At 44.1% G+C, this 23,290-nt stretch overlaps 1 protein-coding gene across 1 annotated transcript in view; it reads right to left on the bottom strand.

Moving 5' to 3' along the window:
• MACF1 (microtubule actin crosslinking factor 1) overlaps positions 1 to 23,290 on the bottom strand; it is a 364,404-nt gene that overhangs the window by 169,323 nt on the left and 171,791 nt on the right. The window contains 15 exon segments of the mRNA XM_048501619.1: positions 2,559 to 2,685; positions 3,638 to 3,792; positions 4,630 to 4,782; positions 6,894 to 7,019; positions 7,971 to 8,066; positions 8,713 to 8,817; positions 9,821 to 9,982; positions 11,030 to 11,107; positions 11,912 to 12,040; positions 12,871 to 13,165; positions 14,500 to 14,654; positions 15,372 to 15,465; positions 17,646 to 17,773; positions 20,537 to 20,632; positions 21,858 to 21,977. Of these exon segments, the coding sequence (XP_048357576.1) occupies positions 2,559 to 2,685; positions 3,638 to 3,792; positions 4,630 to 4,782; positions 6,894 to 7,019; positions 7,971 to 8,066; positions 8,713 to 8,817; positions 9,821 to 9,982; positions 11,030 to 11,107; positions 11,912 to 12,040; positions 12,871 to 13,165; positions 14,500 to 14,654; positions 15,372 to 15,465; positions 17,646 to 17,773; positions 20,537 to 20,632; positions 21,858 to 21,977 (2,019 nt within the window).

Below are 23,290 nucleotides of genomic sequence, written 5' to 3'. Positions count from 1 at the left end.
AAGAATATTGTGAAAAGGAAACAGCAGGTGAAACAGATCTCAAAAAAGTATTTGTTGAGATCCCACGAAAATATATCCCAGTTGGTGAAGATCTTGATACTGAGCAGACCTACAGAGAACTATTAGTGGAAAAGAAGATTGATATATCAGTCTTTCAAGACCTGTTGAATAGTCCTGAAGGAAAGGGAGCCTAACTTTCTAAGACAAATTCCCTTGAAAGAAGAAGCAGAAATATAACTGGAAAATTTTACTTGCTTTAGAAATGCTCCCATCTACAGGGAAAATTATTATAAAACTTAAAAATCAAGCAAAACAATTGGCAACATGTCATACAGATGAAGATTTCTTACAGATGAAGATGAAGACTCCAGGACTGACTTTAGAGAAAAGCCACCAGTAAATATAAAAGGTCACCCACCCAAGAAATTGCAAGAAAATGGATAGACTCTTTTGAAATTTCAAGAACAATTTCCAGAGAAAAATCCTCCAGGATATTTTGAAGATCATTTACCTAGATCATTTACAAGAAAAAGGATTAAAAGCAGAGTTTATGCTGGAAACGCAATGAGAAATCTGTTTTACTTATGTTAAAGAATATAAAAATGGATATTAATCTAAACTGAAATGTTAAAAATACCATATAGATAATGATATATAATCTCAATATGAGCTAATTATACATGAAAGTCTGAAGGAACAGCCAAACTTATGTACTAAGCCATCAACTTGTCTTTTTCTTTCCTTTTCCCTATATTATTTAGAATGGTGCCTATCATTCTTTAAGCACAAGTTCATATTTTACTGATATGATTTTGATGTATAACAGCAAAAATTAATGTATACTTCTTAGTGGCGTAGTGCCCACGGGACGGGAGGCATGATGCCCTGGGCAGAGCAGCAGCAGAGGTGTGGCTGGGCCGTTGAGGGGGCATGGCGTGACGTTCCCGGGGCATTCCGGGGCTGGCGACGCTGCGGCAGGGGTGCAGGGTGCGTGCGTGTGTTTTCCCCTCGCTTTGCCTCTGATACTTCTCTAACATATATTATTTCAATATGAATTTATTTCCAAATTGTAACAAGTGTAATTTGATGCCTTTCCATGGAAATGTGAAAGAGTTCCTACATAAGCGAATTGGAAAGTTAAAATAAGAGAATACTTCTGTATGACAAAATTAACAATAGAAGTCCAGAATATAAATTGAAAATAATGGAGAGTCTTATCTTAAATATTATAACATACAAAATAGTGTTAAGTTTACATTTTAGTAAAATGATTTTAATGTACAATAACATAAATCAATATATATATATTTTCAGCAAGTGTGTTAGTATGAAAGGATTGCCAAATGTATGTATCAGGTTTGGTTTTTTTTTCCCCTTCCTTTCCATTATATTTTGAATTGTAACTGGTATTTTTAGTTCAGTTGGTTATTAATGTAGATCCATTTTTTTCTTTTCTCTTCCTTTTTTGTATTATGTTTTAATTCTGAGAAAAAAATAATGAAACAGATTCAAAAAATTAATAGTGAATTTTTTAAAAAAAGCAGTATATTTTAAAATGTTCAGGAGCACTGGTATAAATAAGCAACATTAAAATCTGCCCAAGAAAGACCTTAAGAAAGATGCCTACCAGGGGAAGCAGATTTCACAGCCTTGTTCAAGAAAAGTGAGATGAAACCTCTTCTCGGCTGTCAAAAGAATTCCCTCAGGAAACTGTGGCAGTACTGTGACAGACGGGTCCCATTCTGCCTTTCTCAGAGTGCAAGTGTGCAACCCATGAGAGTGGATGGAACATAGATGGGAAACTGACAGAAGTTAAAAGATTCACTAGTAGTGAAGGAGATTTAGCTGTGAGCTGACTGGAAAAGTAGGTTGTTCCTAAGAGAACTGGAAGGATGAAGAGAATGAAGGATCAAGAGGTCTTTTTGAGAAATGGGGTATCCATGAACACAAATCATTCCAACGTCATTCAAAGTTTGAACTAAAAGTTAACTCAGTTTCATTCATTCGTGTTGACTGAGATAAATTGTCTCCATGAGGAAAACTACACACTCACAAAACAGTCAGGTCCCGACCTCTATATACTAGCTACATGATAGCAGATTGAAAGGCGAAGCAGTACTCTTTATTTACATCATTTATACTCCATCTTTCTCCCTCATGAGGTCATAAGGCGGCTTACATAATTTTCCTCTCCAACATTTTATCCTCACAACAACTCCATAACGTAGATTAGGTTGAGAGTCTGCAATTGGCCTGAAGTCACTCAACAAGCTTCTATGGTAGTGTGGGGATTCGAACCAGGTTCTCCAAGATCCTAGTCGGACACTCTGACTGCTACATGAGCTGGCTCCAGCAGTGATATTTAGTTCCTTACCCCAACAGCTCAGGAAAATACGGGGAGATTGATTAGGAACTGGTCTGCCCTGTCTGATGAGGTCTCTGAAAAGGGTCAGGGCTCTCCTTAACATAGTCACAGGTGGCAAACTTGTGACTTTTAAACCTATCTGGACAAAGGGGGTCCTGAGTAAGAATGTTAGCAGAAAGAGGGTCACCATTACCTTCTCCACATTCCAGCTCTGCACCTGAGAGATGTCCTTCCACAAATAGTTCCAGGAGACAAGGCTCTTCATGTTGACATGAAGCTGGTGCCACAGCGCCATCACTTTCTGATATAGCTGTTCCACTCTAAGAAGGAAGAGAGAAAAACCAGGCCTTACAAAGGGAGTTGACACAACTTGGCAGGCATTCAGCTCCTTGGGTATGATCCCTCAAACCTAAGTTCAGGGATCTTGCTCAGAATCTACTCAGGATGGTCTGGATTGGAGGGTCAGGGAGAGGTACCTTACTGCCAGACTTAGAAGGCAATATGGACCTAGAAGGATTCATTAACCTGATAGTTTTTGGTGGATTCTGCATGGTCAAAAACAGCAGTGTGAAAACAGTGTAAACCCTTTTATGCTGTTTTAAACCATTTTACATCGTTTTCACACCACTGTTTTGGGTCTATGTGGAATCCACTTAAGGCAGTTTCTCACACCACAGACAATTCCAATTGGCAAATTAAGAAAAGAGAGAAAGAAAGCCAACTGAGTGTGCCATTTTAGAAACAAGCCCCATCCCCACTGGAAATTGCTAGATACAAAAATCATGTTTGGTTGTCTAAGTGAGAAGGCAAAAGAATGTTTGTAGCTTTTGACAAAGTGAAGGATGCTATACCTACATAGAGATCTGGGAACATTATGGAGAAAAGAATAGTTCTTACGATTCGGCAACATCGTCATAAGTTTTTAGGAAGTGTCTAATTTGAGAGAGCTTTTACTGGGATTTAAACTACAGGCATTTTCTTGAGGAGAGGGGTTCATTGTACTTTGTACACTTTGAAATTTAGAATTGTAATGTCAAGGCAAAGACAGGTTATAAATTTTTAAATAAATAATTAGTCCAGGTTTCCAGATTTTGGTGAGCATCACGCAAGCAACTTGTAAAATACACGGCCTCTACAGAATTTTTTCCTTCTTGAAGAGAATTCAAGATTCGCTTATGGCAGCACAGAATCTCAAGAAATCTTCCAAAGGTAACCCTTAATGGGTGATAGCTTGACATCACTCAAAGGAAAAAAAACCAGATGCTCCTTTACCTGCTGGCAACATCAATGGCCTCTTTGTTGGGTGGGGGAATCAAGAAACAAACAGAAGGGACCATGGCCTCATTCCCTGTGGGGCTGATCACTTTCCATTTGGTCCGCTGGGAATTGTCTTCCAGAACACATTCATCATTTTTGCAGATGGTTATCTGTGTAGGAAGCAAATGCAAGACTGCAGTCAGGTTCCAGTTGCAACTTTCCCCCTTCTCTCAAAAAGCAATCCAGTGCACCATGCAGGGTGAGAAGAGATGGCTTCCTTGTCCAAGAATTTACCCCAATATTTCAGTAACAATGACAACACTCTGCCTGAGAGTTGAAACCTAGCTGCAAACCAGAGCTGGCAGTAAAGAGAGGACTACAGAATAAGCCATCAAGTTCTAAGCACAGGTTTCTTTAGAAGAAGAGCTTGGATTTATACTCCACTTTTCTCAACTTTAAAGAGTCTCAAAGTGGCTTACAAACACCTTCCTTTCCTCTCCTCGCAACAGATACTTTGTGAGGTAAGCGGGGCTGAGAAAGTTCTCCAGATGAGAAAGTTCTCCAGATTAGAGTCTGCCACTCTTAACTACTACACCTAGTCCATGTTGGCTCTTACTGCTTATTATTTTATTAAGAAAAAATTATGCTGTCTGTCCAAAATAAAAAAAACAATGCAACAGAACAATACAATTTATACATTTAAATGCAGCATTAAAAACCTAGTCCATATGCTAATGGATCTGGCCAAAGTACAATGGTCAACCATCTCACATCTTAGAGGATGGAGAGGGAAACGGGAACATCCGAATGCTTTCACCTTTTCTTTGTACCTTTGCTCAGCCTCAGTGCTTGAACACGACATTTATGCTTTTCTCTCATTTGACTGTATTCATTAAGCTTCTTAACATTTTTAATGCTCTAAGCCTGATCTCCGAAAATGCACCATGCCTGATCCAAGAACTCCTCCAAAAGCGATAGTCCCCATTCAGCTGCATTGATTCACTCACCTCAATCTGGCGATAGTCGCAGACTGCCTTTACAGAGATGGTGTTCTTCAAAACATGGTCAGGGTTTCGTGGCTTCAGCTGGACAACGGTTTTGGACCTGCCCACCAAACTGGCAACGGAACTCTTGGACTGGATCAGCTGCTCCTTTTCATCCTGCACAAAACAAAAGAAAAAAGCATTTTTGGGGAAGGATATTGAGAAACCCTGAGAATTTTCAGCAGTTCCTGCAGCCCGAGAAAGAGGAATTTTTCAAGGGCTGGTCTGGTTTCTCAAGGGCTAAAAACAGTGATTGTGACAGTTTTTCCAAGCTGGGGGAAGCGTGCGGTGTGAAATATGGCATTATGATGAATAGTATTAAAGTTCAGCATCAACCAAATTTAATATTATTCCAGACAAGAGGATTAGTTATCCGTCATCCTCTCCCTCCCCCCACAATGAAGCATGCACAATTACCAGATTACTACTAGACCCAAAGTCAGTATTATCTGCAACCTGTGCCAAAAGTCTAAGCCCATTCGTTTTCAATGAAAATACATGAAAAAAAAAGTTTAATCTTTGTGAAAGAAGGCTATAAAATAGCCAAGGAATTGAATGGGTAAAAAAAAACTGTTCAAGAATGCAGATTATTTTACTTAAGAGGTAAAGAACCTGAGAGACAGACAGTGAGAGACAGAGTGAGAACGAGAGAAAGAGAGAAAGAGAGAAAGGAGCAAGAGAGAGTGCTTAAAAATAAGCTACCTGTGCCTGTCCCAGGGGAGCATGGTTGGAAGAAATACAACTTTAACTCATTCATTATGATATAGGACGCATCACACATAGGGGATGAAGCTTTCATTTCAGAGCGCCCTTTGGAAAATCTGCATGGCCAAACTTGCCCTGTACTGGATTTCATGGTCAACAAGTATTACTGTTCTAGGGACTACATCGCTAAAGGACTTTATAGCCTTCGCAAAAATAGAGACAGAGAATGTGTGGAGCTAATGCATTCATCCCTCAGCTCCAGGGATACATCTTTCATGGCTATGGCTGCCACCCTAAGAACATTTTCCTGAAAAGTTGAGGAAAACCTAACCCTACTCAGCCTTCAATATATCTTCCTGCCTTTTCCATTCAAGCCTTCCCCCATCAGAGTCTTTTCATTGTCTTCCCCTACCCTGATGCCTAGATGCATTGGCACCAAGCAACCTCCCCTTTCCATTCACTGATCCTCTCTCCTTCTCCCAGCAAAGACTGCCCTGTTTCACTTTACCAAAAATATCCCTGAACCACTCGGTGCCTTCCCAGTTCAACTCACTGTCACCAAACCTACTTTCCCTTTGCCCATCTCCACTTCCTCAATTACTGGCTTGTTAATCTCAGGCTAGGACAGGGGTCTGCAACCCGTGGCTCTCCAGATGTTCATGAACTACAATTCCCATCAGCCCCTGTCATTTATGAACATCTGGAGAGCTACAGGTTGCAGACCCCTGGGCTAGGAAAAGTTCAAGGGAGTAGGAAAAGAGGAAGACCCAACATGAAACCGATTGACTCGACCAAAGCTCTTGACCTGAGCAATGCTGTCAATTGTAAGGCATTTTAGGGGTCATTAGGGTTGCCGTAAGTCGCCTAATGTCTTAGGGGGAGGGACTATATCACTTCTGCACAGCTTCTGCCCGCTTTCGTGCCACAGATCAGATCTGAGGATGTGCTTGGCATGTAAAAGATTCCGGGCACAGCAGGTTTTGGGGGAAAACAGTTCTCTGACTAAGATGCTACAGAGCCACTGAAAGCCAGGATAAACAATAGCAGGATATGTATTGTCGAAGGCATGTCGAAGGCAGGATACACAGATCAATGGACTGACTCAGTCCTCAAGAAACCTTTAGGAGCAGCAAGCAGAGCCAGCAAAATAAATAAAATAAAATAAGGGCAGGCTCAGTGGTTCAAACTCCATGCTCAGTTGTTCCTGAGAACACAGGCAATACATCCGGGGAGCTAAGCAATGCAGGGTGTGAAACAGCTGAAAGGCAAAACAGGCTGAACATCTTTTAAAAGCACACAGCAAATAGCCACACTCAGGTCTCCATACCATCATACCCATCCAAACCGGTTAGAGATTCCCTGATAAACAGGAATACTAGTTACAGGGTTAGAACAAGAGAGAAAATCAGGGTAAGACAAAGAGTTTCAAATAAGAATCTGGGGGTGCACTAACAGGCCCATAGCTTTTATGGCACATGACACCAAGTCAGCATGATCTCAGGAGTTTTCCTAGGAGCACCCACCATGGAATCCTGGAGTAGGTCCTCCAAGCGGGTCAAACTGGTGTTACGGTCACAAGAATACTTCCTTTTAATAGTGTCTTGCAAGCTCTTCAAGTACCCTTCTGAATCCCGGGCGTCGCTGAAAAACTGCAAGGGCACAAAGGGTTTACCCGTTGACCAAAAGATGAGAAACAGGTTTCTTCTAACACTAGTTGACTAGAAACTGGAGCTGCAGTACAAACGTCACACGACTGAAGAAATCCTTTCTACATAACATTCTGTTGAGATTCCTGTCATGTTTCTAGGTGGTTTGCTGATGTGATTTTTGTGATTATCATGAGGGCCAGTCACTTGACAGAATGATTTTAACATGGGCAGGTTATTTATTATTGTTGGCCTCACCAGGGGTATAGCTGCAATGGGGACATCTGGGGTGGCTCGCCCCGGGCGCCGCCATTGCAGTCACATGTTGGGGACAGGGGCAGGGCAGGGCAGGGGTATTTCAGGGCAGGAGGGGGGCGGGGGCGGGAGGGGGCATGTAGGCAGTTCATGCCCCAGGTGCAGTTTTTCTCTCCCTTCGTCACTGGGCCTCACTGATTCGTATTGTAATTGTTCAGATTTTTCTGTAAGGTATGGAATAATAAAGAGAAAATTTTTTAAAAAGAAATCCTTTCTACACAGTGGGCTTTTTCAGAATCAACAAACAAACAAACCCAGAAATGGGAAGAAGCCACTTTCTCCTATCAGTTACCTTATTAGAGAAAGAATTCTGGCTAAGTTCAGGACAGGGATGATTTGCTGGGGGGCGGGGGGGGGGAGGGGAGAAAACCCACTTGGAATAACATTTCCCTGCTGTTTTTATTGGTAGGAAAGCAGGCAGGAAAGGGTTAATGCTGCTTTGGCTCTGGATGGCTGAGTCCACCAAACCCCTCTTTCAATTGGGAGGGACAGCTGAAGATCTGCTAAAACTAACCAGCAGCACTGGGGGTGTGGGTTGCAGTTCTTATAGGTTGAGAGCGAGCTGGTGCTGCAGCAGCCATTTCTCAACCACTGAGTGCTCCCCCCAATTTTTGAGGGGCCTTTCAACTCTGCCCATACCTGGAAGTAAGCTGTGTTTTCCGTCACATGCTGATCCACACACAAGCACAGCTGTTTGATCCACTGCCACTGAGTCTGCACTGCTGCACTGTAAGCCTGGAAGAAGCACAATGGAATGAATGGCTTGCCCAATCGCAGACTAGTGGCCTTTGGAACAATAGAGAATGGCTGTCCACTGAGGACCTGCCCAGAAGAGCTGTCAATCATTTCCTGTTCTTTTTCCAGTAACGGGGCCATAAATGGCTCATGGAATGCTGGTGTGGGAAAGCAGGATAGTCACAACTGAAATGGGGTGGGGGGTGGGGCGCTAGTAATTTCTACAGATTTACTTGGAGAGGCTACTATGAGGGTTTCACCTGAGAGGTGCTTTTAAAACACAAAAGAAACATTCAAAGACGCCTCTGTTCTGTGCACAACCCCACCCCCTCCCGTTACTAGTTGAGCAGGGCACTAGAGCATTTGGTGTAACAAATCTGATGAAGCAAAATGATCACTTCGCACACTGCTTTTTCACAACTGAAATTTTTCATTGTCAATGTGCAACCAACGCATACTTTAATGTTGCACATGCCAGAGAAGTACAGTTGGCTGTGGCTCCCAAAAACATATACAAGCACACACTGGCTGCTACATGATGTGCAAAAAAGCCTTCAAGATATTCTTCTTGGCTTAAATGCACCAGAAGTTCCCATCCGTGCCAACCCCATTCCAACACATTCCCCTCCCCTCCGTCACCCCTTACCTCCACAGTCTGCTTGGCTGGGTGATTCTCCAATGATAGCAGCTCAGCCGTGTCCTGCAGGGAGCGGAACACATCCTGCTTCTCCTCTAGCTGCATTGTGAGCTCCTGTAGACCAGAGATGTGCAAAGAGTCTAATATTTGCTGCTACAACACTGGGACTTCCACTGGCCCCTCTCTGTCTAAAATCAGAGGGAGGGGTGTGAGGACGGAGATGACGCATGGCCAGAAGTCTCAGTCATAGTTTTTCACACCACCACTGCTTGCCTAAAAGCCTTTAGCAACAAAATGAGGGGGGGAAATCCCTTTGGTGCATCACTCAATTTTCTAGCTGCCCCTTGATTCCTCCTTTATTCATCAGCCTGTTTTTCTCATGGGGCTCTTATGAGGTTTAGTGACAGCGAAATGGCATGCTTGTGGGAAAGCGCTAAGATCTATGATGAACGTAGCAACACTGAGACACAAAAAACAAACACCAGAATCTCAGCAAGGCTGGCAGCGCAAGAGTGGGAAACACCTCTTTGAGTCTTCAGAATTTAGAAGTTGTGGGTTAAGCTGGGGGAGAACAATGTCACGTTAACCTGAACAAGTTGGTCCTGCTAGAAAGTGTCATCCAGCCACAGCTGACTTATGACAACACAGGACAGTTTTCACAGCAAGAGATGCACAAGTGGTGGCTCTGACACTGTCTGCCAATCCTGGACTCCCTTGGTGATATCCCATCCCAATACTAACTAGATCTAACCCACATTCTGAGATCTGACGAGACTGGGCTAGCCCGGGCCATCAAGATCAGAACAAGCTGATCATGCTACCTCAAAGATTCCAAATTCCACGAAGACCCACAAATTCCACAAAGACCCACAAAGATCCACAAAATATAGAGATCAGAAGGAACCAGAAGCTGAACATTAAACAAAAGGAGGAAGCTTGGTTCAGTCTGCCCTAACAGCCCTTTTTTCTCCCAAATCCAAAAGTTCAGCAAGACACAAAACTATTGTGGTTATCCATCTTCTGCTTGCTCTCATCTCTAGTGGAGCCTGCCCAGTGATGTCACTTTTACACACCACTGGTAACGCCAACACCAGCCTAGCCAGTCTTTTCCACTCACTGAGAAATAGTTCCGCTTGGCTGCCACATTTGGGTTGTTGTCACTCCAGTCGTAGGCCAGCTCCTCTTCTTCCTTTTCATTTAGCCAAATTAACTCTGTGGTGGCTTGAGACACAAACCCGTATAAGCTCTGGAGGTGGCGCAGTCGGAAGCTGGATGTCTCCTGCAGAGATAGGATGGGGTATGGTACCTCCACAACATCTCTGGTCATTTTTTGCAAGCCCCCACACCTTCCCGAATACCTTTCCAAGATCAGCCCACAGCCAAGCGTCATCTAACTAATTCTCACAGCGAGAGGTGTATGGGAGGGAAATAGTGCCCGGGGACAAAACCTCCTCTGGGCATCCCCCCCGCGGGTCACGGAGCCCCATCCCCTGCAGAGCCCCAACGACGAGGTGGGCAGGGCCGAGGGAGCCAGAAGAGGATGAGGCAGCAGGACTTCCTGCTGCCTCTGGTTACTGGGGGGGAGGGGGGGAGATCTGGTCCCGCAAAATCAGCCTCCCACATGACCAGGTGCCTTCCACCATGAACTTCCTGTTGCCTCGTTGTCTTTGCGGTGGAAGGCATCTGGTCACGTGGGAGGCTGATTTTGCACCCCCCATGTGACCAGATTAGTAGCACCCAGGGACATGGGTTACTCCACGTCCCCAAGCAGATACGCCCCTGCTCACGGCCTTCCTGCATGATGATTCCTAGTTGGGTTTCAATTCTTTGCAAGTCCCTTTCCAAAGGCCATAATGTCACATTGTGCCCTTGAGACACAGATGCAGAAGGACACAGTGCTGTTCCTGTAGCTTCTGAAGCAATGTTTTTCCAAGTTAAAAGTTGTCACTGAGGAATCCAAGTATGGTGTGGGAGGGGGGTTCAATTGTTTGTAGCTGCTTATACCCAAATTTGCACATGTCTCCATACACAGCAGCATATGTGTTGCTTAAGGGAAGAACTATATTTTCCTAGGTTGAGAAAAATCATGCTTTCATAAGCAGAATTTTCAAGGAAGGAAGAGCCCTCAGATATATAAACACACACAGAAAGGGTTAATTTAGTACGTGAGAGGATGTGTGTTCATGTTTTTAAAAGACTGGAACAATTTATGTGTCCCCTCCTCTGCTTTGAAAAGTTTTTAATGGGGGGGGGGTTTTTCAAAAGAGAAGCTAGTACTCCAAGACCCTCTTGGCCACACACATAAAAACCAACAAGAGACACTCACCATCAGCTTGCAGTACTGAGTCTCCAGCTTAGCCAGCGTCTCTCTGTAACTAGTACGAAAATTCTGGGACATTTTACCCTAGGAGAAGAAAGTAACAAAAAAGAGCAGATTTGTCAGTGAGCACAGCTTTGCCCCAAACGTCCTCCCTACACTTAAAGCCATCCCAACTACCCCGCTCTATTTCCATCCTCCCAATGATTGGGAGGGCTTTTTAAAATTTTATTTCATCTTCAAGCATTTTTACCATATTAGATCTATTGAAATAATGATAGATCTAATACAGGAACATAGGAATAACAAGCCTCTCTCTCCTCCTGCAGCAGCAGCAGCAGCAGCGGTGGCAAGAATTCTCTCTCTGTGTGTGTCGGGAATAGGGGAGAGAATATCACCTCTAGGACATGGTCCCCTTGCTTTGCTTCTTTCATGGGGTGGTGTGGGGATCATAACTATAACTGCTACTTAAAGGGCTTTAACAAAGCCAGCCATCTTGAAACTACAAGGTGTGATGAGATCTGTGCCTTTAAGAGTGAGTTGATAGATGGAAAGAGAAAAGCAGGCCTGGGAGAGTTCAGGCCACACACTGTGCAGCAAGGAGTTAGTGTTTCCTTGCAAGTAAACAGGGAAACATGAGGAGACCCCACTACAAGTCCACTGCGTAGTGAAGAGCCCCGAGGTAAGCAAAATGGGCCAGTGGCTGCACAGAACAGCCATTATTTTCCTTAGAAGCTGAAGCAAGGCACTCTCCCTTCCCTAGTCTATGAGTAAATCCACGTTCTCCAAGTCTTTCCTTGCTAGTACTGTATTATAATAATGGCTGCTTTGTCTTCTGCATCTCCACCTGTTGAAGTGGGGTAAAAATCTGCCACTGCTTTTTCTGCTCACCTCGTACATCCTGGCCTCTTTCACACTGGAGCCCAGGTCTTCTACGTTGGTATGGACATGCCTCTGCACCTCCAGCTGAGATTCCACACTCGGTAAGTCACTTCCCCATTCAGCCCGCTCCAGCTTCATCTGAAAACAGCACCAAAAAGTGGCAGTCAATCAGCATTGGCCAGAAAGATCCCCACCCCATTGTTTCCTACACTTTCACACACACCAGACCCTGCTGAGCATGCTTCTTCCCTAAACAGTTGGGACCAGCCACATGTCAATATTAGCCTGAATAATCAAGGACTGCCTTTTTGCCTCTGCCCCATCTCAGTGAATGAATTTTGTTTTTGATACACCAACATTCATGGACCATGATCATCTTTTACAGGGCATATAGTGAAGCATTCCTGGCAGGTGATTCCATTGGTGCAACTCCCTCCATGAAAAGAGTCTCCACAACCAGAGCATGCTTGTAGTCTCTCTTTAGTTTGAAGATAGAGCCAAGAAATTCCCCCTTAGCCTCCAAGATGCACTGATACTGTTTTGTAGGCTTTAGTGCCATAACTGGGATGGTGCAGGCTAGCCCAACCTTGTCAGATCTCAGTTCTGCGGTATCAGCCATGGTTAGTGAGAGACCATCAAGGAAGTCCAGGGTTGCTATGCAGAGGCAGGCAATGATAAATCACCTCTGTGTGTCCCTTGCCTTGAAAACCCCTTAGGGTTGCCATAAGTCTGTTGTGACTTAACACCCTTTCCATCAAGTTAAAAATTACCACAAAATGAGATAAAAAATCTGTCAGTCGCCCTTCCATATACACTCACTGCATCAGCTGAAAGCCAGCCCCAAAGAGGCAACCAATCAATGTTGGCCAGTCTGAACATGGGTAGAAAGAGTTCCCGCCTCCCCGCTAGCAATAGTCTCACTGTATTTTTCCCCTGTTTACCCAGTCTACCTTTTTTCCCCAACCCACCTGCATCTCTTCCACCCAAGAGAGCAGCTCGTACACAAACCGGAGGCTGCCCTCATTTTCCGAGGACGAAATGGCCACCAGCTCGGTGCGGGTCATTGGCTTCCGGAACCAGGAGGTAGAGGCAGTGGTGGATGTGTGCGTTCCCTTCAGCAAGGGTTCGGCCTTAAGGTGCATGGTGTTCAAGGAGGAAGGCTGCAGCAGGTCCCGGGAGGATGGGGAAGAAAAGTGCCCCTTCCGGTAAAGATTGGTACATTCCAACCTCAGGGTAACAAGCTCATCTTGAAGCCGGACAATCCTGGGAGAGAGCCAAGAGGAGGGAAATCGGACTGTTGCTCATAGCATCAAGAAGTCAACCAAAGAGGCCAGAACCCAGACACACATGAGCCAGGATTTTCCTCCCACTTCTGCCCATACTTAGAACATCAAGCGAGTGCAAAATTGCACAATATAAGGCTAGCAGTCACAACTACTTTGTAATTTCAAAACAAGCTAAACAAAGTTAATGTAACCAAAAAATAGGACGCTATAAACACAGGGCTTTTCCTCAAGCTTCAATTCAGCAAAGTAAATAGTCAAATCAGTTTCAAATACATAACCATCAGTATAGTCTTTCCTTGTCTGGTCATAATCAAAATTAGTTGGAAAATAACAAGTTTCTTTGATGAAATGTTTATAGCTCCCTGTTTTTTGGTTAAATTAAATTTGTTTAGCTTGTTTTGAAATTACACAGTCACTTGGAACAACTAGTCTTATATTGTGAAATTTTTCATTCGCTTTGACATTGGTGCACTGTCCCACTTCCTTTCTCATTATAATGGACATACTGAAGGAGGAGGAGGAGGATTTTTATCTCCCCCTTTCTCTCCTGTAAGGAGACTCAAAGGGGCTGACAATCTCCTTTCCCTTCCCACCCCCCTCCCATGACAAACACCCTGTGAGGTAGGTGGGGCTGAGAGAGCTCAGAAGAACTGTGACTAGCCCATGGTCATCCAGCTGGCATGTGTGGGAGTGCACAGGCTAATCTGAATTCCCAAGATAAGACTCCACAGCTCAAGCGTCAGAGCGGGGAATCAACCCTGGTTCCTCCAGATTAGGGTACACCTGCTCTTAACCACTACGCCACTGCTGCTCTCTTAGATCACACCCGCAGAGCGCTTTGAGAAAGGGGTTGGATATCTTTTCTGCTGGGGGCCCACCTGGAAGGTTTTCATCGTCTGCCCCCTAAATGTGGAACCGGGGTCCTCATCTCCCATACAGATCGGGGGAGATACACTCCAGTGTAAATGGTCTTAGTACTGCTGTCAAGCCCACCAAGAAGCAAAATTTCATGCACATGAATCATTAAGCTCCAGAGTGTGGGAAGCAGAGAGATACTGGACCAGAGAGAAGTCTACCAGGAATATCACCTGGGTGATCTCGATTGGAGCAACAGGAACTGCACGAGAGCAGAGCAAACTCTCAAGCAGCTCCCATTCATTGCAACTGGGCTTGGGCAGGAGAACCTGGTGGAACGGGCTCCTTAGCAAGGCAGACATAATAAACCCAAGCTCCCCTTCCCTCCCTCCCAGCACATAGCGCACTCCCTGTTGAATTACCAGCCCCAGCAAGTCACACACCAACACTCCTTACTTGAAGACAAGCTCCTCCAGCTGGTAGTAGTTTTCATCCCGGAGTATCTGAACATCTGCTTGGAGTTGGCGGATGAGCCCTTCACACTCCTGGAGGTACATGACGACGTCAGATTCATACTGCACCAGTTGACCTGCCTCCAGGTGTGCTTTATCCTGGAGAAAGAGGATCTGAGGTTATTAAAGCAAGATGCATGATAATACCCTTGATAGGCAAGGATGGTGAATATGCCCCCGTCAGCCAATCGCTGAGATGCAATGGTGTCGTGGCATTTCACCAGTATTTCGTGGGGGAGAAGTTTGATGTCATAGAATGTTCCCCAATACCCCAACTGAGCCATGGGGGGAAAGCTAGCAACTCAACCGTCACTCAGCAGTGGGGGTGGAGGATGTGAAAGGTTAATTCAGTTCCCCTGTCATGGAAATGTGCAAGGATACATGCCTGGAAAGGAAGGTGTACAGATGGGATAGAGAGGGCATTAAGTGCAGAGGGATGAAATGCTGACGCACCCCGGGAAACAACAAGGACAGAATGAGAAACAGATATGGGTGGAGGAAGCCCTTGGAAAAGAGGGGCTAAAGAAAACTCCAGGAGACCTCACTCACTTCCAGCAGAAACAAGATATTGAGGAACATAATTAACTTTGGGGGTTGGAGACCGAGGATCAAGGGAACAAAGAATCAATTCTGGCATACTGATTTGAACTAAACCAGACCTGACAAAAGGCAGTTTTTCCCCACGAGAGGATTAATGGATTTTTGCTCGCCTGCATTGGTAAGGCAGGGGCCCATGGGTGAGCATTCTCTGGCAGTAGGCATAGTCTGAAGAAGGCTTAGAAATACACCAGTCAACAAGGAAATGTCAACACTCACCGCCTGCAGTGTGTTTCTTGCCAGGGTGAGTTTTTCTTCACAGCTGAGAGTCCCATTCTGAATTCTGTTTGCAATCTGTAGCAGCAATTCCAACCTGCACTGAGAGAATCTGCCAGTTAACACTGCCTTTATTCCCCTCCTGCAATTACAAACTCTTTGCTGCCTTTTCTTCATTCATTTGACTACTTTCCTCTGAATTAAAAAGAAAATTCAAGCTCTGCCTAGCAAATTTCACCCGGTTCAATCAAACTTTCAGAGAGTTTTACTTCAATGTCTTCAGTATCCAAATCCACAGTTGAGGGGCAGCACGCTGACCCTGAATCCAGAGGGGATGATGGGGACACGACTGTTGTTCTAAGTGGAACTGTGCCGCTGGCTTTCAACAGCCTCAGATAAGAATGAAGGAGATTTTTTGGACCTAATCTTCTTTTTTTAAAAACAAATAAGTATGGGGCCAAAATTTTTTTTAACTTGCATCTAGCAGAAAAAGTGATCTTCCTTCTAACCATGCTGATCTATGCCACACCAACATTGATTGCTGTAATGTGCTTGACATGGGGCTGCCCTTGAAGACACCTCACTAGCTTTAAATGATTTAAAACATAGGAAGCCTAATTCCTTACTGGGGTTAGTCACTTTGAACACCAATGTGGTCTATTTGTTTCTGAGTTCAATGACATGAGCTGGGGTCCTCACTTTTAAAGCTCTTAATAACTTGAGAGCTATGTACTTGAAGGATCATCTCTCCCCATCTGAACCCATTCAGCAATTCTGCTTGTCTCAGCAGGTGCCTGGAACTGCCACTGCTTAAGCCCACGTCACAATTCCACTTTGCGCTGTTGAAGATGGCATTTCAGGATGTTTTGGGACTACAGCATTTGTCTCCTGCTCTGTAAATTTATCGTTTTGATTTTGCTGTTTGGAATTATGGCTTTAATCTAAATTGCTTCAGGTCCTTTATTTAGGGGATAAATGGGACAGAACATTTTCTGGAAAATACATATATATTATTTTCATACTGCAGTAAATCCCTGTAGCTTTGAACTAACAATTTATAAATCATGATAAGTCAAGTGACCCAACCTAGCTGCCTGCTGCTCAGCAAGTGTCAAATATGAGGCATGTGAGCAGGTTAGCTTGAGAACAGATAAGTCCGGTGTGGTACCCAGACTCTCCTTTCAACGTCCAGGGAATACATCCTACTAGGGCCACTTCCTGAGCAAATCTCCTGCAAGAGCCTGGATTTCCACCGGCTCACAAAGATGCTGAATCTGCACATCCCTTTCATCCGCAATACAGGGGATGTCCCTGGTGGATTATATTTCATTATTTAAAACGTTTGAAACATTTCCATGCCTTTCTTCCGCCCACCTCAGGGTCCTCAAGGCAATGAACATTAAAACATGTCAAATATTAAAGTATTTAAAATATACACATACATAAAATATTTAAAACAACTAAACACAACACATGAAGGCCCTAACAGAGAGAAGGGAAAGCCAGAAAATTTAAAAATCTCCACCTATTGGCAGAAGATAATGACAGAAGAAGACAGATTGATGTTCTGGGATGGGGGTGGGGTCCCAAAGTTTCAGTGCTACGACTGAGAAGGCCCTTGCTTGGGTTACCTTTCTTTAATACTTGTTTGTTTTTAAATTTAATACTTTCTTTAATACTTGTTTGTTTTTAAATTTGTACCCCACCCATCCACGAAGGGCTCAGGGCAGCTGTACAACAATCTAAAATACAATATGGTTAAAATAAGCAACAAATATTTACATATTTAGCCTCAGATGGCGGGGCGACCCGAACATGACTACAGCAGATGGGTAGGTTTGTATGGGAATAGATAAGTGGACTATTCTTCTTCAATAGTCCGGTTTTAATTAAGTGCACTAACTTCAGATAACCAAGCATAAGATAGATATTATACAGTTATGTGGGGTTGCCAGATCCCGGTTGGGAAATACCTGGAGATTTTGGGGGTGGAGCCTGTGGAGGATGGGTTTTGGGGAGGGACTTCCATTGGGTGTGATGCCATAAAGTCTACCATCCAGAGTGACCATTTTCTCCAGGTGGACATTTTCTCTGTCTCCTGGAGATCAGATACAGTCCCAAGAGACCTCCAGGTACCATCTGGTGGTCGTCAAGCCTAACGTTCATAATTGGGGTTGCTTATTTTGAATACTACTTTATGACCAGACAAAGCAATTCACAAGTGCTGCTATCATCATTCTCACATCACACTGCTCATATCTAGAGTTCGTTACCCACCTTTCCACTGCTGGCCGTAGTAACTTCTCACGCTCCAACATCTCTACTATGAGCTTGCCCCATGCTTCCTCCACATCGTTGGGATGATATCCCTGGGGCAGCTTAATGCGGCCAAATTCAATCCAAGTCTGAAAAAAATAAGGGAAAAGCAGCTGGTGTCTAGGGCCCATTGTGGCATTTCTGTGTCCTCTGGGAAGGCCTCATCCCCCAAAACACCGAATTGGAACAAGTAAATAACGAAGTTTTTCATGTCAAACACTTTCTATTTGATGCAACAGATAGATTGTATCTTAACAAAACTGCAAAACAGCCATTGCAGAGTTTCTTTCTCTGTTGTCTTGGAAGAAGATGCAGAATGTGGAGAATTATATATGCTGCATCTCCAGAGACGTGCTTGAGACAGCTTGTAAGTAGAATCATAACCAGATCCCCAACAAAGGGAAATCTGACTGTGAACTTGATTTGAGGACAAATCCTTAAGAAAGGATGCTTGATACAGTCCAGGTGACAGAGCCAGTCTGGGTCTAACCTTGCACTACAGAGCAAGAACCTGGCGTGGAATGACGGGCAGATACAGACACCCTTGTCCATTAGAAATAAGCTCATGACAGAACACAAGACATTTCTAAAACTTCATGCGCTTTGTGCCCAACCCTCTGATGTGACACCCACTGGCAGAATGGATACTTGGCCAAAGGCTTTGACGATCAGGACTTGGTCCCATTTCTCTCCCCAAAAGGAATCCAAATCACTGCAAGGGTACAACCATGCAGAGAAAGCCTATCTGGGGATCTGACAATTGACTTGTCAAAGCTCAGCCGGCTCCCCACCAAAAAAGCCTACATTTGATTCCAAGAGATGCTACGTACAGCTCAAGATGCCTAGCTGAGAAAGGCTCTCTGTTAAAACGTTTAGTCAAAGGTAGAACGCTTTTAAGGAAGGGTACAAAGATCTCCTTCACTTCTTGCTTGATCTAAAAGGCTACCTTTTAGGGCAACTGTTAGCCAGAAGCAATTTCTGATCAACAAAAAAAGAGAGGCCCCAATTACAGTATTCCCCACCCCACCCCAGGTTTAAATCCAAAGAGAACTGGCTGGAGCAGTGGGTCAGCAACAGGGACTGCAGGCAGTTTGCTTGGAGGGAGGGGCCTGATCCATCATCTTCTATGGCCCTCCCAGGAATATGACTGCTGACTTTTACTGGATAGTTTACAGCAAGCAGGGCTCAAAAAGGGGCCCCTCACATTTGAAGTGGTAAAAGTGGGCCAGCAAGACTCATTTGAGACCTTTGGTTGAGCATCTCCACCACTCTAGAGAGGTACGTGGCAACCAGGGGAAGAGCGCTTTACACAGCAGCATTTCACCAATGACATTAACACTCTGAATATTCAGAAGCCACTGGAAGAATTTCTCAGTCTCTCTGGACCTTCCTTCAGACCTGAAATACCTAATTATTCAACCAAAGAAATCAGAAGGAAGACTCAATCGTGAAACTACTGAACTGGGATTCATTACAAGACTTCATGCTAATCCCTCCCCCACACCCATCCCACTTGAGGAATGACTTGGGATTTCTTGCTCATTAGAGGTGTTAACTATGTTTTCAAAACCTGGACTCTCTAACTGTTACAGGGGCTAACTAGCTCAGCATAACTAATGAAAGACCTATGTTCGTTGCTTGATTAGATTTGGATTTTACATGAGTAAAATACAGTGGAACCTCGGTTTTCGTCAGTAATCCATCCAAAAAGAATCAATGAAAACCGAAACCGATGAAAACCGAGGCAAACTTTTCCATAGGAATCAATGTAAATCCAATTAATCTGTTCTAGGCACTCCAAAAAACATACCCAAAACACATTTTTTGGTGAATAAACATAGTGTTTAATGCTGAAAACAGTAACAACAATAACACCAGGACCAGCTTCAGAGCCTGTGGACCAATGTCGCACCAGAAAGCTGTCCAAAGAGGTCTGTTTCTGACGCCTCTTTAAGATTTGTCTGAAATGGGGCAAGACATTGTCATTAAACAAGTTGCAGACAAGGCCTGCAACAGCTTTGTCCGGGTGATTTTTCTCCACAAACCCCTGCACCTTACTGAAAATCAATGAAAACCAAGGCAAATCGATGAAAACCAAGACAAATTTTTCACTAAAAAAATAGATGAAAACCGAAACCGATGAAAACCAAAGGCAATGAAAACCAAGGTTCCACTGTACTTCCTACATTTCCAGTCAGTGGCGTAGCGCCCAGGGGGCGGGGGTGGTAGTGGTGGTGTCATGCACTGGGCACGTGCAGGGGCATGGAGGGGGTGTGGCAGGGGCGCAGGGCACACATATGCCCTGGGCGCAGTTCTCCCTCACTATGGCTCGGTTTCCAGTCTCCTTGACCCTCCTGTTTGCCTCATTTTCCTACTTAAAATGACTGTACGGTTTAGATCCAATTAGTACGTTTTAACTAGTCCATAAAAGGTGCCCCAAGAATAATTTCCCTCACAGCTGGGCACAGCTGGTGATTGGCCTTGGTAGCTGTTGGGACCGGGCAAAAAATATTGCTTTTTACTCAGGCCCTGAGTTTACTAGGGGCTTTTTTTACATGTCAGCTTCATACCACTTTATTTTTTTCCTCAGATTTTAACTATACCAGTTGCTCCAGTGACAGGAAATTAATTACTGCACCCTATCCCATAGGCTCTGGATCATGAGCACAAGATATCAGTTGTAAATAATTAAATCAAAGAAATAAAATAACAAGCCCAGGGACACAAAAGTCTGCTTGCCCTACTTTAAAAAAATAGAAAAATGTAAAGGCAAAGCTAACGTTGAACAGTGTGATTTTTTTTTTTTACAAGCAAGGATACAATTAATCATCTGGGTCTATCCAAGAACATACCTCCAGCAGTTTATACAGTTCCTCAATACTTCTTTTTTCTTGCTGTTTCGCTGGGATCTCTGTTTCTTTGAAGTGTATGTACTGATTATAAAGTGCCTGCAAGAATTGAGACACAAAGGGAATCACCACCCTGGTTTCCTGATTTGTTCTGTGAAAACACCATGCATCCTCACTCATGGGGCCTCTGTAAGTGTTCACCTATGGCAGCGAATAGCAAGCAGTGCAGCAAGGTTCTTCCTACATTTCATTTCTTTCTGACGCTCCTGTTTACCTTTAGCTCTTTTAAAATCTATCCCTCTCTATGGGATCTTCCATGGCCAGCTTCTGTCAACATTCAGATTTTTGCAAGTTTTTCTTTTATATGTCAACGTTTGTCTGTCCAGTCAGGAGACTACAAAAATCACCAAGTTTTTCTTGTCCAGGGTTCTAATCAAAGCTGTGCAACTCCAGTCCATGGCCTTCAGAGAGACATGAGCAGCCTCACCACTACCACACATATCAAAGATAAACCACAGCAAACAACTACTCATGGAAGCTAAGGAGCTCTGCGATCCTGAGGCTTGTCTGAACAGATCACTCAGGTCATATCTTCACATATTCTTTGGAAGCCAAACCCAGGTGAGAAGGAATTTCTCCCTGAGGTTCTGAGCGACTCAGTCAGTCTCACTCTAACTTCCCTACCTCTTTAACATGCGACCACTTGGGCCAATCACCACTAGTAACTCTCTCCTTGCAATAGCAGGGACTCCTAAAAATTGTTGCTATTCCAGTTTTACAGATGGGCAAATTGTAAGGTGGTGGGGTTTGACTTGGGGTTTGACTTGACACACATCCTGTCCTCTCCTGAGGGTTCTCTGCACAGCCAACACTCAACAATTGTTATCCCCGGGCTGCTTCCCCAAGCTATGTCTACGACCTATGTCTACGAGCAAGGAATGAACAGCGTCTTTTGCTTAGGTCATTCTTAAGCTTCTCTGTACACTGTGATCTCTGCACAGAACAGGAACTGCAAACCCTGCTTACTGTTTTTATACTTGATGGAAGAGTTCTTGCAAACAATAAGCAGTTCTTTGCAGCTCAGCCTGTGATCTACTCCTTGAACATTTATACAAAAGGTTACTTGCTTCAGCGTCTGCAACTGATTGTCTGAACAGACTGGGCAGAGGATTTGCCCCCAGGGTCCCATATCTCAAGCCCGCCCAAATCTCCCAGGACCATCCTGGTCACTTAGATGGGAGAGAGGCTCCCAGAAATTGTTCCCTGGAGAGTTAGCTGCGCTGTAAGTGACAAATTTTCTGCAGAAAATGTACCCAAAGCCTACCTTAAGCTCTACAGGGTTTTGGGGAAAAGATTTGTCAGACATCATTATCGTGTGCTGCTTGATCCAAGAGACGAGCGATTCCACCTGGTTCTGATATTGGAGCCACCGTGTGTCCACTTCCTGTGAAAAGTAGTAGGAGGAGTACCGTTTACACAAAATGAATTACTAAAGGAAGCTTCCCCAAATAAAGAACAGGCAAAATATCAAGCTGAGAAAAGAAATGTTAAATTACTTGTTTTCACCTCTTTGTATTCTTGCTCAGCCTGATGCTCGAACATACACTGTGTATTTTTATTTTTGTTTGTTTGTTATCAAGGAATGGTAAAGGGGAGGGGCAGTGAGTCCCTAAGGCATGAAAATGAAATAGATTGGTCCTGTGCCAGTTAATATGAGCAAAACAGGAGATGCAACAACTAGAGAGTGCTTTAAAAAGGCAATGCCAGTGTGCTATATGTACAAATCTATCTAGCAAGATATTCATTCAGGTTTGTTGGTGGCAGCAGTTACTGTCCAGAGAGAGTCTGCTACCCCCTGGGAATAAGCAAAAGGATAATGTCACCAGGCGGAGACATGTGATAGCCATGGGGATTTTCTAAACACTCAGGACTTGAGGAAATGGGGCTTAGGAGTCTGTTCCTTAAAAGAGCAATTGATGGTCACCTCCTGGCGTCCTTCTCTCCACTGATAAATAATACTCCCACCTCCCTGGTTTGGTACGTTTGCTGAGAGAACTTAATAGAGAAGGATGATGGCTTCAGAACCCTCAACGAGCAACCTGCACCAAGTCAGAGATGCTATGTTACAGGATGCCCACACCTGGATGGCCCTGGATAGCCAGATCTCACTAGGTCACAGTAGCTAAGTAGCATCATATTGGGAGACCATCATGGAATACCTGAGTTGTGACATGGAGGCAGGCAATGGCAAACCACCTCTCAACATCTCTTGCCTTGAAATCCCTACAAGATTGCCATAATTCAGCTGTGACTTGAAGGCATTTTCCTCCACTACCACCATCATGTCACAGTGCTCATTTGAAAGTTGATTAATTGGTGGGGATGGTTGGATTTTTTTTCTCCACTGCAACTTATCCAGCTAAATTTGAAATCTGGTTTAGGATCTGATGGCTCCTAGAATGAATTCCTTGGGTGACAGTGATCTGGCCATACAACGGGGATGATTTGGTAAGATTATTTACAGATAAAATCCTTCTGATCCAATATGATTTGAAAGATAACTTGAAAAATAGCCAGGCAGTAGATGGGTCGGGATCACCTTCTAGTCCAGTTGCTATGGACAGTTTCAGATCGATCTGTGTGATGCTGGCAGAGTTCTTTCTTGTTGGCTGTATTTCTTGTACCACTGGAGATACTAACCCTCTGACTGTAAACTAGGTCAACTTTCCTGGCTTCTAAAATCCTCTAAAAATAAAT

The sequence above is a fragment of the Sphaerodactylus townsendi genome, linkage group LG06 (assembly GCF_021028975.2).
Source record: "Sphaerodactylus townsendi isolate TG3544 linkage group LG06, MPM_Stown_v2.3, whole genome shotgun sequence".
NCBI lineage: Eukaryota > Metazoa > Chordata > Lepidosauria > Squamata > Sphaerodactylidae > Sphaerodactylus > Sphaerodactylus townsendi.
Note: the sequence above shows the minus strand (reverse complement) of the source record. Positions and strands in the feature narration are given on the sequence as shown.